This window comes from Micromys minutus, assembly GCF_963924665.1.
Source record: "Micromys minutus genome assembly, chromosome: 18".
Lineage (NCBI taxonomy): Eukaryota > Metazoa > Chordata > Mammalia > Rodentia > Muridae > Micromys > Micromys minutus.
The window spans coordinates 50360187-50373714 of NC_137953.1; the positions used below are offsets into that span (position 1 = coordinate 50360187).

Consider the following 13528-nt stretch of genomic DNA (forward strand, 5'->3'; position numbering starts at 1 on the left):
CATGCCTCAGTCTTCTGAGGGCTAGAATTGCAGGTGTGAGCCATGGCTGGGATTGCAGGTGTGAGCCATGGCTAGAATTGCAGGTGTGAGCCACGGCTGGGATTGCAGGTGTGAGCCATGGCTAGAATTGCAGGTGTGAGCCATGGCTGGGATTGCAGGTGTGAGCCATGGCTGGGATTGCAGGTGTGAGCCATGGCTGGGATTGCAGGTGTGAGCCATGGCTGGGATTGCAGGTGTGAGCCATGGCTGGGATTGCAGGTGTGAGCCATGGCTGGGATTGCAGGTGTGAGCCATGGCTGGGATTGCAGGTGTGAGCCATGGCTGGGATTGCAGGTGTGAGCCATGGCTGGGATTGCAGATGTGAACCATGGCTGGAATTGCAGGTGTGAGCCATGATCCCCAACTTCTTTTTTGAAAATTTTTATTTTGAGATAAGATTTATTAAGTTTTCCAAGCAAGTCCTCAACTATGATCCTTTGGCATTAACCTTGCCAGTAGCTGGGATGACAGGAATATGTCACCATGCCTGGACTGGAATGTGGATTTTTAAGCAGTTATGGCATTTTATCAAAGCAGACTTTTTGCTATCATTTATGTAAGTATGTTATCTTCTCTACTATAATGTAACATTGTGAGAGCAAAGATATTTCTAATTATCTCTTAGAGTCAATAGTCATTTGTTAGGGAAAAAAAGACAATGGATGTCTACTTACAACTCACTGGATATATACTTAATATTTTTATAATTTTCTATCATATATGAGTAAATTTTTACAAATTAATTCAAGAACTAATGAAATGTCAAGAGATTTCAAATGCTAGCAACAGGAGAGAGATGTATGTTCTGTAGGCATTTCCTGGTATCTCCCAAGAGCTTAGAAGTAGTTTTGGTACCAAACTGTATATTACACAGAGGGAAAGAGAAAGATGACAGAATCCAAATTTTTCTTTCTTTTGTCCTTCGAGCATTAGTGTACACTGTAACCAATTAATCTGCAAGGCCATGTCCTTTCTGTTGTTGAGGTAGACAAACTGGACAGTGAAGCAGGGAGGCCGCACACTATGGCTCAGGTGTTACACACTCCCTGAGTGGCGAGTGGTGCTCACAGTGGGCTCTTAGCGTGACATAGGCAGCTACTTGCCAACTGTGAAAACCAACTAAATCATGTTTGACTAAAGAAGCCCTCAAAGAGAACAAAACATACAGGATCCATTTCTTCAAAGGCAGTTCCTTAAAGATTTACATTGAAATACTGGAACTTCTTGAAGACTTAGAAAAAGAACAAAGCCCAGCTCTTACCACTTTCTGCCAGAGCAGCAGCCACTTCATTGAGAGTGGAGTAGATGTTGCAGGCAGCCCATCGGCACTGAGCCCCCAGAGCACCCAGAGTCTCCATAAGTACCTGTGTTAAAGAGGGGGAGACAACCAAGCCTGCATCAGACGACCGCTCAAGACTTAGTTTACCGGCTAAAGACAGGTCCCATGTAGCCGGGCACGTCTGCTCCCTCCTTCCATTTCTCAAGTGTTGTGATCACAGGCATGTGCACCACTTCTGGCTACACTTATATCTTTAATGATACACTATATTAAGAGTAAACTAGGCCACGTTTTCCAAGTTGTATTTTATAGAATATCCTGAGTATTTTCAACACAGGGCAGAGGAGCAGGCCCCCGTAAGATTCTATACTTTTTCCCAGTAAGATTTAATTAAGAATTTCAGAGAAAGAATTTTTTTTTTTTTAATCAAAATACAGACATACAGTTTTTGGTTCTGTTTCAGATACAGAAAGCAAGATAGTTCCAACGTGAAAAGACTACACTGAGTCGGGGATGCAGAGTGTTTGCCTCGCGCACAGAAAGCCCTTGGTCAGACTCCCAGCACCTAATCAACCCAGGCACAGTGCAGTGCACAGGCCTGAAATCCAGCACCCGTTAAGTGGAGGGAAGATAACCAGATGTTCAAGGTCATCCTTGAAAGTCTGAGGTCAGTTTGGAGTATGAGACCCTGCCTGATATAACTGGGATTGTTTCATTTTTAGGAATGCAAGGAAGGAAATGGTGGTTGCATATACAAAAGTTAAAAAAAAATTGCTACAATTTAAGTTAAAGGCTAAATGTAGAATGAAAAGTGTGTAATTTGGAATTTTGTGTTGCTCTAACTAGACACAAGCTTTCATACTCTCGGGCAAGGTCCTTTCCAGGAGTACCTGCCCAGTACTCACAAGAAAGGCTAGGAGTCAGGTAGCTGACTGCCAATATACTAGTCTCTTTCACAGGAAGCAACAGCCTTAACAGTTTAGAAGTCATGGGGTGAGAGGAAAGCAAAACTGATCTGCAGGACCATCCTGAGGCCTAGGGTGGGTCACTCACTATCTATAATACTAAAGATCGATTACTTCTCTTTCTCCACAGAAGACAAGAAAATATCTTCTGTCAGACCTACCAACTAGAAGAAAAGTTTGGCTGCTACAGGAAGCACCGGGAACACGAGGAAAGCCCTCCTCACAGATGCCTGCTCAGCACCGACTGACCAGAAGATTCAAGGCTATCACTCACCCTCACCAAGGTTACCCCACCACAAAGCAGCAGCCTGTGGCTACAGGTAGGGCAGACCCCTGAAGAGACCCCTCTGTGGCACACTGGTGTTCAAGTAGCCGAAAGCTGAGGTCGAAGCAGAAAACACCAGGGAAAGCCCTTCAGAAGCCTATAATCAGTCTGAGTAACCTATAATCTTTAGCCCACTCCTGAAGAAATGTGAAGCTTAACGCTCACCCAGCTGAAATTCCAGGCAGTTCATGACTCGATGGAAATGAAAAACTCATCAGAGCTTTTCAAGATGTGGGAACAAAAGTTGGGAGTTCATTTGCCTAGCATGCTTGAAGCACTGGATTTGATCCTTAGCTATATGTAAGTTAGGTGTGGTGGCACTAATCCCACTCAAGGGGAAAAGGAACTAGACGCTCAAGGTCATCCTTAGCTATGAGGTGAGTTCAAATTCAAAGGCAGCTTGGTTTAAGTGAGGCTGTTTCAAAAAGCAAAACAAATAAAAACTACCATTAATAACAGATGTTTATTTGACTATTTCTATGTTACATTTTGTTTTACATGTACTTTATGCTTATGGTAACTAGTAAGATTTCAATGCGTACTATCAAATCTTTAAAAAAATCAAGTACTGACAATAATATATTCATATAGTTTTATGCCAAAAATACTTTTTAAAGTCTGTACATGTATCTTTCTTTGTTAAAATAAAGTTGTAAGAAAAAAACAAACAAACAAACAAACCAAAACAACAGATGTTTATGTTAATTAAAAAAATAACAGTATTCACAAACAGAAGTTAACAGAGAGATGGAAACTATAAAAACAAGTCAGATACAGCACCAGAAACAAGCTGACACACACACTATGAAAACATTAGGGCTCTGGGAGCCTCTACAGTCTTTCCAGACTGGGCGTTTTCAAGGGCAGAGTCAGTTAACTTAAAATTAGCAGGATAAAAATTACAAACTAAAACACAAAGAGAAAAGGAACATAGGAAAACCAACCAACCAAATATACAAACAGAACAGACCACAGATGAATGGGATATTACCAAATTATCTAACACAGATCACTGAAGTTCCCAAAAGCAAAGATGGAAAGAACAGGGCAAAACAAATCCATTTAAGTTAGTGAACAGTCATTTTCCAAAGTTAACGAGAGAGGATCCAGGAACAATAGCTGAGTAGTGCCAATATCCACTGAAAGCAGCCCTTGTGAGTTCCTTTAAAAAGGTCGAATTCCGAGGCGTGGACAGGGAGGAGAAGGTAAGGTGGATCATCATGTACCAGAAGCAAGGAAGTACTCAAGGAATGAAGAGAAAGGAGACAGAAAGGCTGGGGCATGGCCCAGTCAGTAAAGAGCTTGCCTTGCAAGCACAAGGACCAGAGTTTGACCTCCAGAGCCTTCATGTAAAACAAAACTAAAGGGGAAAGGCTGCTGACAGCCTGTTGATGGGCTACCCCTTGCAGAGCACCAGGCTAGTGAAGAGACCCTGTTTCAAAAACCAAAGTGGATGAGGATTAAGGAAAATGACCTCCACACGCATGCACACACAGGCATTCATGCGCACACACAGAGACACAGAGACAAGTGTTAAGGTGGCCGAGGGAGATCTCATTAGGTAAAGTGCGAGGAGGACCTGAGTGTGGATGCCCAGCATGCAAAGAGCTGGCACAGGGACTGTGCCTGTGACCCCAGTGGGGTGTGCCGGTACTCCAGCACTGGGAGGTGATGGAGCAGGGGCCCTGAGGCTTGCTGGCCACATAGCCAGCTAATCGAGCCAAATCAGTGAGCTCTACATTCAGTTGGAGTCTGCCTCAAAAAATAAGATGGAATGTGAGTGAGGAAGACAACCGAGGTTGACGTCTAGCCTCCAGATGCACACACACGTATATGCACACATACACAGACCTCCCTCCAACACATGCACGGGCTAAGGGGAGGGAGGGGAGGGAGACAGGGAGAGAGGGAGAAATTTAAACAATTTTTAAAAGTAAGCCACATTTGGGGCTTCTTTTGGCCAAACAGAATAGAATAAGCATCAAAATATTAAAAATAATAGATTATAACTCATTAAATAAGAATAGGAAACTGTGGGCTGAGCATGGAAAAAATGCTGAAGGAATGTCCAATAATTCCAGCACAACTTTCTACTATAGTGAGAGTAAGAACTTGCATTCAAAAATTTTCATCCAGGGATACACAGACCACTCCAGGCTAATTTAGGTTACATACACAAGGAGACCATCTAAAATTAAAAACAAGGTGGCTCAGAGGGTAAATTCCTTTGTTGCTAAGCCTGAAGAGGGTCCCCTGAAACTGGAGTTAACAGGCCATTGTGAGCTCTCCCACATGGGTGCTGAGAAACAAACTCTGGTCTTCTGGTCTGCTGCTGAACCATGCCTCTCCAGTTCCTTGACTTTAATTTTATTATAATTTAGTAGCAGTAGCAATGAAATTAGGGTAGAAGACCTATCTAAGAAACAATTAACTACATACTAGAGGGGTCATAGTAGAATCCTCCTTCTTCTCTCCTTGTTTCTTTTGAGAGGGGCTGGCTCTTATGTAACCCAATAGCACAGGCTGGCCAGCACCTAGTTCACTATGTAGTGGAGGATGGCCTGGGGTCACAGTTGCGCACCCGCCAGGCTGGATTTACTGGTGGTGGGGATTACACTCCCATCTTGTGGTGCTAGGCAAGCACTCCTCAAACTAAGCTACATCTCTAGGCCTCAGTCTTTATATTGATTACATTTTTAAAGAGGAGACATAGAGAACTAAGGGGCCACTTAGTTTGTCGCAGTGATTGTGGGGGTGCTGTTGTAATTAGAGGGAAGGGCCAGGAATCTGTAACACTGAAGATTAGGAGACGCACTTGCAAAAAAAAAAAAAAAAAAAACTGCTGCTGATCTGGTATAAACTTTATTTTTCCCAGTGAAAGTTCATGTGGGTGAAAACCCCAACTTAAAATTGTTTGGTCTTGAGACTAACTCCACCTTTAGTACTGACGGAGTATTTTTTAGAGTTGCAGCAACAGTCCTTCTAGGAATAAAACACTTTTATCACTGAAGAGAGAATGTTGGCTTTTCACTGTGGTTGTTGAGGAATTGGAAACAGTTGCTTTTTTCTTTCATAAAATCAATTGAAAATGCTTTTCTCATGGTCTGGACATAATGCCAGGCACAGTGGTGCATGTCTATAATTCACTCGGGAGGCAGAAGGATCAAAAATTCAAAGCTAGCTTTAGATACAATAGCAAGTAAGAGACCAGTATGAGCTACATGAGATACTGCCTCGAATAAACCAACCAACCAACCAACCAACCAACCAGCAAAAAACAGGAGCTGCAGAGATGGCTCAGCAGTTGAGAGCAGTTTGGTCCTCAGCACGCACAGTCTAAAGTGCCCAGTGCTCTCTTCTGGTCCTCGGAGACACTATAGCATGTAGCACACTTACACACTCCCAAGTAAAACACCCATTCACATAAGACAACCTCTCTACATTTCCATCTGTATTAGTATAGATATCAGACTATTCTATTATAGTGTTGCTTAAGCTTTTATATATTGAAATGTTTTAATATTAATTGCTTTTTTATCTCATCCTATTATAGTTCTGATTTTACATTAAAAAATTTAAATTTCATATAACATGTAGATTATAGTGTATCTAAATCCTAGTTCAGAATAATTAGGGGCACTGAAAGTACCTTGCTTATCAATAGAAGATAATTGGACTGAGTTTGGGAATCTCTGGTCTAAGCCAATCATGGGGATTCTAGTCCCTTCTCAGAAGTAGTACAGCAGGGGCATGTAGCCAGTCCTGCTCAGACAGGGTACCATGCCGGACTACCCTGATTTTCCTTGCTCTTGGGAGAGCAGAAGAAATAGCCCTTCCTTCCCATAGGGTTCATGGTGACTAAGAAGTTGTTAGCACCTTTCTGTAGGTCTGTATAAGTAGACAAACTGTGGAGACAGTTCAAACAAAACAAAAGGATGAAATAAGACAACTCCCCACTCCAGGCCACGGTCTGCTTTCCAGGGGGACTCTGGCGACATGACGCAGTGAGTCCTGTGTGCTGAGGCTGAATCCATTTTCTCTCATTTGCTGAAGGCAGCACTCCATGCTCTCACTATAGAGCTTCAGAGAGAGGACACTGGGCAGGGTGATGGGGAAGCAATGTGAGACAGGGCGAGACTTGCATACTTGTGCCCAGCCTGTGCCTTCCTGGCTATACAATCCTGACAAAGCACTCAAGCATTCTGGGCCTCAGTTTTCTTGTTTACAAAATGGAAAAAGGAATACCTGCCTACATAGCATTATGTGGATTAATGAGACAACACTGTTAGCCTGGTGCTGGCAGGCTGCAAGCATTCCGTAACTGGTGCAATCATCAACTGTTAGGAAGAGGAAAAGGACTCACGGCTGTCTGAGCAGTGATGTGCGTACAGCCCACGATTTTGGCTCCAGCCAGAGGCTTTTCTCCCTGGGCTCTCTTCCTCAAAGCCATCAAGGCAGGCATCTCTGAAAAGGCCCAATACAAACACAGGAGATCAGACAGGGTAAGCGATGAAAGAAAAAACAAAAAATTACCATTTAAGTTCCCCCGGTCAGCTTCTGTTGGATGGTGTTCCTGGATGTTCTCTGAGAGGCCTTCAAAGACAAATGCTCTCCACTTTTAAGTTCTATATGGCAATCCTTATCCAGGGGTTTCCTCCAGAACTATCAGACTACACTCCCTCCCCAGTGTTTCCCAAGCTCAGGTTCTTCAGGAGGTGGGCATGCAGCACTCGGGAGGCTGAGACAGGAGAATTGTCTCCAAGGTCTGCCTAGGCTCCAGAATGACACCGATGTCAGATTCATAACAAAACTGTGGTTCAGTTTTGCACTGAAGTTTGGCAAGCCAGCTGACCCAGGAGTATTAACACGACAAAATGACACAGGCAGGTGAAATGGCATTCATTTCTTTACCTTGCTCAGCAATTTCAATTTCTCTGCGTCCAAACTCCGCTTGTTTGATGTTCTTGACACAGAAGTCACTACTTCCCTTAGAGTTCTTTTGCTGCTTGTCCCTGGGGGACGTCTCATCGTCAGAGCTATCTGTGTATGAGGCAGCTGGAACACAAATGATAAAGTCAGTCAGGAAAAAGAGTGGCTTCTTCCACAACTACAAACCAGTGGGGCGTCTCTAGTCATAGCATGTCCCAAATTAGTGCCTCTAGGACACTCCTTAATGAGACATGGAGTTGTACTCTCCACAGTCCAGAGGGGCCAGCCAGACACCTACGGAAGGCTTTCTCTCTCTAGCACTAACTTTCGCTCTCTAGTACTAACTTTTCCTTTAGAACACAGAGAGGTATCATGCTTGAATATGTAGAGGGAAATTGAACCCACAAAGCCACAGTCAACGTTCCTAAGCCAGCCAGTTATTAACCCTCCCCACCCCACCCCTGCCTGCTGCCTGAAATAGTTTGCTGTAGCACACTAACTGAACAGACAAAACCTAAAAAACAAGGAACTCATGGGAAAGTAATTAGGAACTACACAAAAGGAGTTTGTCTGACATAACAGAGCTGTGCTTCTTAGGACTGGCTCTGCTGAGACAGAACTATTCTTTCAGACCCAATTAGACCCCAACAATGAACTATTCAATGTTATCCTCCTTACTGGTCTCCGTAAGAGGGGGGTCCTTGGTGTTTCAGATTCCCAAAGAAGCAAAATACCCTCTTTTGGCACCTTCAATGCTCTGGTGACTACTAATCAACTAGCTACCTACACTCAGCACTGGTTCCCACCTTCCTAATGCTGCAGCCCTTTAATACAGTTCCTCGTGGTGTGGAGAACCCCAACCATAACATTATTTCATTGCTACTTCATAACTGTAATTTTGAAACTGTTATGAATTACAATGTAAATATCTGATCTTTCCGATGGTCTCGGGTGAGCCCTGTGAAAGAGTTGTTTAGCCCCCAAGGGGTCTCGTGAGAACCACTGCACTAGAGGGCGAAAGGGCCACACTTGATTATGGCCAACAGAGAGTTACTGAGACTGAATTCCCAGCCTTAGTCGAGGTCTTTAGTCTTCATATTTGCTAATCATTTGCTAGATGATCTGAAGCTATTTCCTTCTTGATCTTTGTACTAGAGGGCAGTTCTTTCTAATCCCGGTAGTTTGGGGAGAGTAGAGGACATAAAACATGGTCTATAGAATATTTACCACTCTCAGTGCAGTGGGCACTGCCATTACTCCTAGGGGGAGAAAGCTGCAAAAGCCAGAGTTCCCCTGGGCCTGGGGCTCTGATCTACTTACATTTAGAGCATTAAGGCATTTCTGGGATTTCTTAGCAGAGGACTGTCTGGGTAGGGTTGAGGGTAGACTGTAAAAGGCAAGTCCGACCATGCCCAGTTAATCAGGCACAGCACTGCATACTGTGGGGTCAGCAGGGGCTTGAGGACCTCTCTTTCCCTGGAAAATTGCCTTAGAGCAAAGTCCTAACATGAGGGCCCAGGAATGAATGTGTGTACTAGGGGAGGCAAAGGAATTAGTAACCCCCCAAAGGACTTTTGTTCTTACAAGGAACTAATCTGCACAAAACCTTTTTGGTTCCTCTCCTAGGGTAAGAGAGCTCAGAGTGCTTTTGGCAACAAAGCTAGAAAGAGCTTTCTGGACATCGTCTGTTTCGTAAGTCAATATTCTGATACAGCTTAGGAACGACAGGCTTAGGGGACCATGCTCCTAATCAGCTGAGAGAAAAATGATAACAGCTTCCCCAATCCAGATCCAAATTCATGGAAAAAGTTTAAATTCAGAATAATTTGATGTTTCAAATCTTTTTTCCAGAACCATGATGGTTTTGTGCCTCTAGTAGCGAACACTGACCAGCATGGCAAAGCATGCACTCAGGTTACAGAGCAGGAAGATTGGGAGTTCAAGGCCAGCTTGGGCCACAGGAGGAGCCATCAAAGTCTGAAAAATAAAGAAAGAAAACAGCAGGCCCAGGCATGATGGTGGACACCTTTAACCCCAGCTGTTGGGACGTGAGTGGTTCACTAGCAGTGACTAGAAAGGTGGAGAAGAGAGCCCTTCCTGCCCTTCCTCTAACCCACAATACGTCCCCCTTCCTAAGCCTCTTCAGCTCTCAAGGATGAATCCAGAGTGGGAGGAAAGCAAACAGAAGCAAACAAAACAAAGCAATACTCCTTTAAGAGAAGCACTTGAATTTTAACTGCTTCTTTGTTTTATTCTATTTTGTTTGGTTTTCACACTGGATCTCTGTACAAAGCCCTGGCTATCCTGGAACAATCTACTTACACCAGGCTGGCCTTAAACTAACAGAGACTTTCCTGCCTCTGTCTCCCAAGTGCTGAGATTAAAGATGAGGAACACAACACCTTGGCTCCCGTTTCTGTCTTGGTTTTTTGTTTCCAATTTAAAGAATAAAACGGTTACATCATCTGCTTACTCGAAAGATGAGGGAACTAGTATTTTGCTTTCTTTTTAAGCAGAGTCTCACTATGCAGACTACCTTGGCCTCAAATTCACAAAGCTCAGCCTGTCTTTGCCTTCAGGTGCAGGTGGTGTGTGTGCCACCAAGTGCATTGGGCTTCTTAACAGAAGTCAGGACTGCTTTGTTCTCCCATAGGGCTTCCCACCCCGAAGTCTTGTCTCCAGAGCTACGGTTGGTAAGTACAAAAGGCAGCATGTTCCTACACTGCTGTAGGACATGACAGTGACAGTGTCGGGCCACACCAAGAGAAGGGTCTCCATGAACATGGTAGAAGTTTTATTCAGCTAATATGGCAATGCGTCTATTTAGTTTTGAATGCACTCATTTTTGCCACTTTTGTTTTTTTGATAATTCATGCTCTGCTGTCCAGAGTGACCTGGAACTCTCTTTGTGGCCCAAGCTGGCCTTGCGTTTGCCTGCTACTGCATTTTGAAGCTTCTAAAAATATCTGCAATTATCAGCGCACTCTGCAGCTCAGTCACTAGCAGGGAGCAGTGGTGCTGAGCACAGCTGCCTTTCAAACAGGAAGAAATCCATTACCTACTGGAGGTGGTTACTAAATGGCCAACTCTCATTGCCTAATATAAAACAGTGAGTATAGTAGACCCTCCTCCACAGGCTCACCCTTTCTCTAAACTACCACTAACAAAATCTTACAGGGAAATGAGATAATCCCGGAAATGTTTCAGTCTTTTAGGTAGAAAAGACTTCCTGTTATCTCCAGCACCTGTGAGACTGTGGGAGCTTGTTAGGAAGCAGTCAGAATTCTGATTGAATTAGTTCTATTAAATTAATTAAAGTCAGACGGCCCCCCTTGCGCCCAATCTATTTAGTTGTTAGTGGAAATAACAGTGGGGACCATGTTTGACTAATGAAAGGCTTCAGAAGTGTGTGAGAACTTATGTCAGCTGCTCAATGCAAACAAACAAAATCTGAAAAAAACTAAGAGTCTCTCAGCATTTCTAAGTGCTAATTAAAAGTAAAGTGCTTCATTTTTTTTCATCTGAGAAGTAAAAGACTTCATTCTTTCTCATCTGTAACCAACTCCCTCACTGTAAAGATAACATTTTCATAAACGTTATTGCTGATTCTGGTCTAAAAGTGAAGAAAAGGTTATTTTGTTCATTTGTTTTTATGGGTTTTGTTGCTTAGGAGAAGAGTTTTATATTAAAGAGTGCTGCCAGGAAGCAGAGATAGGTAGATCTCTTGGAGCTTGAAGCCAGCCTTGTATACATAACAAGAGACTGCCTCAAAAAAATTAACAATAAATAAATGAAAAGTACCGAGTTCATGGAAATAATGCTTTCCAGAGACTAGGCCAGAAACTACTGTGAATACTACCTGTATAGACAATATTTTTGAAAGCATAATGTAGAATGTATCCAGGTGAGCATACCCAGGTTAGTAGGCTGTCCTAAGAAGATAGGGAATAAAAATGGTAAATTTTTATTCCAAGCAAAATGCTTAGATACTAGAGATTATGTAAGGGCTTAAGCTGATTGGGAGATAAATAACTGGATAAGCCAGGTGACCCTGTCACTTAAGTCTCTCTATGAGGCCAGATGCACATTTGCCATGGATGCCACAGTCTCACGGTGACTATTCCAACGCCCACCGGACTTCTCTACTCTGCTCTGGAACCAAGTATTGTCCTTCAGTGGCTACACTAGAGCGACACTTTGTTTCCTGGATAAGCTGCTGTAACACTAGCTCTGACAGGAGAGCCTCTCCTTGTACAATATTCTCATTGTGGCCTAAAGATTGGCGGAAATGTAGGTCGAGTTGTAAAAGTTTTCCTCAATCTCACAGCAAATATTCGCATCTGGTATGACCCAAATACCGTCTGATGTGTTAAGACCCACACCCGTGATACAGACACGCCTGAGGTAGACAGCAGGTTCTCATGCTCATGGAGGACATACTCGTATTTGTATCTGCGTGTATAGGGTCTTTAAGAAAACCTGTGATAATTAAAAAAAAAAAAAAAAAAAAAAAAAAAGAGCATCTTAGGGTTACAATGAAACACCACAGCCAAAAGCAAGTTGGAGAGGAAAGGGTTTATTTGGTTTACATGTCCACATCCCTGTGTATCACCAAAGGAAGCCAATCACTGCAGGAACCTGGAGCCAGGAGGAGATGCAGAGGCCATAAAAGGGTGCTGCCTATGTCTTTGCTCAGTTTACTCTTATACACAAATGACCACCAGCCCAGGGATGGCCCCACCCACAATGGGCTGGGCTCTCTCACATCCATCATTGCTCAAAACAATGTCCTACAGATTTGTCTACAGTGGGATCTTATGGAGACATTTTCTCAGCTGTCGTTCCCTCCTCTGATGATTCTAGCCTGTGTCAAACTGACATAAATTTAGCTAGCACAGACGGCAATTTCATATAATTCAACCTACAAGGTCCAAATTTCTCAGTACCAGTTAGTAGCATTAATCAATGAGCTATACACAAGCACTGCAGGCCTCCTTGGAAGCCAGGGATCGCTCACATTTGACTCGGTCTACAGTATTATAAAGTGACCTCTCTACAGGAGGTGCTTGGGTGGGAAGGTGGCACTGGTCTCAAGAACACAGATGTATGGCTCTGGTTGTGCAGGAAAAGGTTGGGTTTGAGTTAAAATATTCAATGGTTATTATTTAGTACTGATCTTTAGAAACATGCCAAACACATATCTTAAACTGTTATAGACTATTCGATAATTCATTTTCACATCATGGCTTCCAGAGTTAAATCAACCAGTTCATGAATTTTCAACACAGTTACTTCAGTAGAATAAAATGAGAATCAGTTTCCCCATCTTTAGATAAAAACCATAGACATTAATATCACACAGTGTTCCTCATTTCCAATTACTGTGGATGGAAAATAAACGCAGAAATGTAAATATTATGTAATAACAACCTACCCAACTGAAAATCTATGCTTCCCAGCCAATCATTCATTAACTGCGCACAGTAAGAATTCCTTTCCTAGGTACGTGGAAGATAAATACAGTTTAGTCATGATAAAGGTTCTGCAGCAGGCTGTGGTGTTGCACACCTGTAACCCCTGCACTCGGATGGCAGAGATGGGCAAATCTCTAAGAGTTCAAGGCCAGCCTGGTCTACTCTACAGAGTGCGTTTCACAGAGAAACCTTGTCTGGAAAAACAAAGAAAGCTTTCTACTGGATGTTATGTTACTACAGCATTGAGTCATAAGTAATAAGCAGGACAGACTCCTGGCTCCCCACCGCCTTCTCACGGAAGAACAAAGTACAGTAGCCTCACATGAGACCAGACTCAGACTGGGTGGGCCCTCCTGTTTACTGCAATGCTCATCTGACACTAAATGGTAAGTCAGCCCTGTACGGAAGGAAGGAGTAATTCTGTATCACAGCTTTGAGGAGAAGGCAAAGCACCTATTTACTTCAAATAACTACAGCATCTTGTTTTGGGGGGGTGATTAAAGAGAATTAAAACTTC

The 13528-nt window shown here is 43.2% G+C and overlaps 1 protein-coding gene across 2 annotated transcripts in view; it reads right to left on the reverse strand.

Moving 5' to 3' along the window:
- The window catches only part of AHCYL2 (adenosylhomocysteinase like 2), a 146800-nt gene that overhangs the window by 29983 nt on the left and 103289 nt on the right, over positions 1–13528 (reverse strand). For both annotated transcript variants that reach the window (XM_080931919.1, XM_080931918.1), the window contains exons 3-5: positions 7520–7663; positions 6972–7072; positions 1301–1403 (exon numbers count right to left, since the gene is read on the reverse strand). In XM_080931919.1, coding sequence (XP_080788045.1) covers positions 1301–1403; positions 6972–7072; positions 7520–7663 — 348 coding nt within the window. The remainder of the gene's footprint in view (positions 1–1300; positions 1404–6971; positions 7073–7519; positions 7664–13528) is intronic.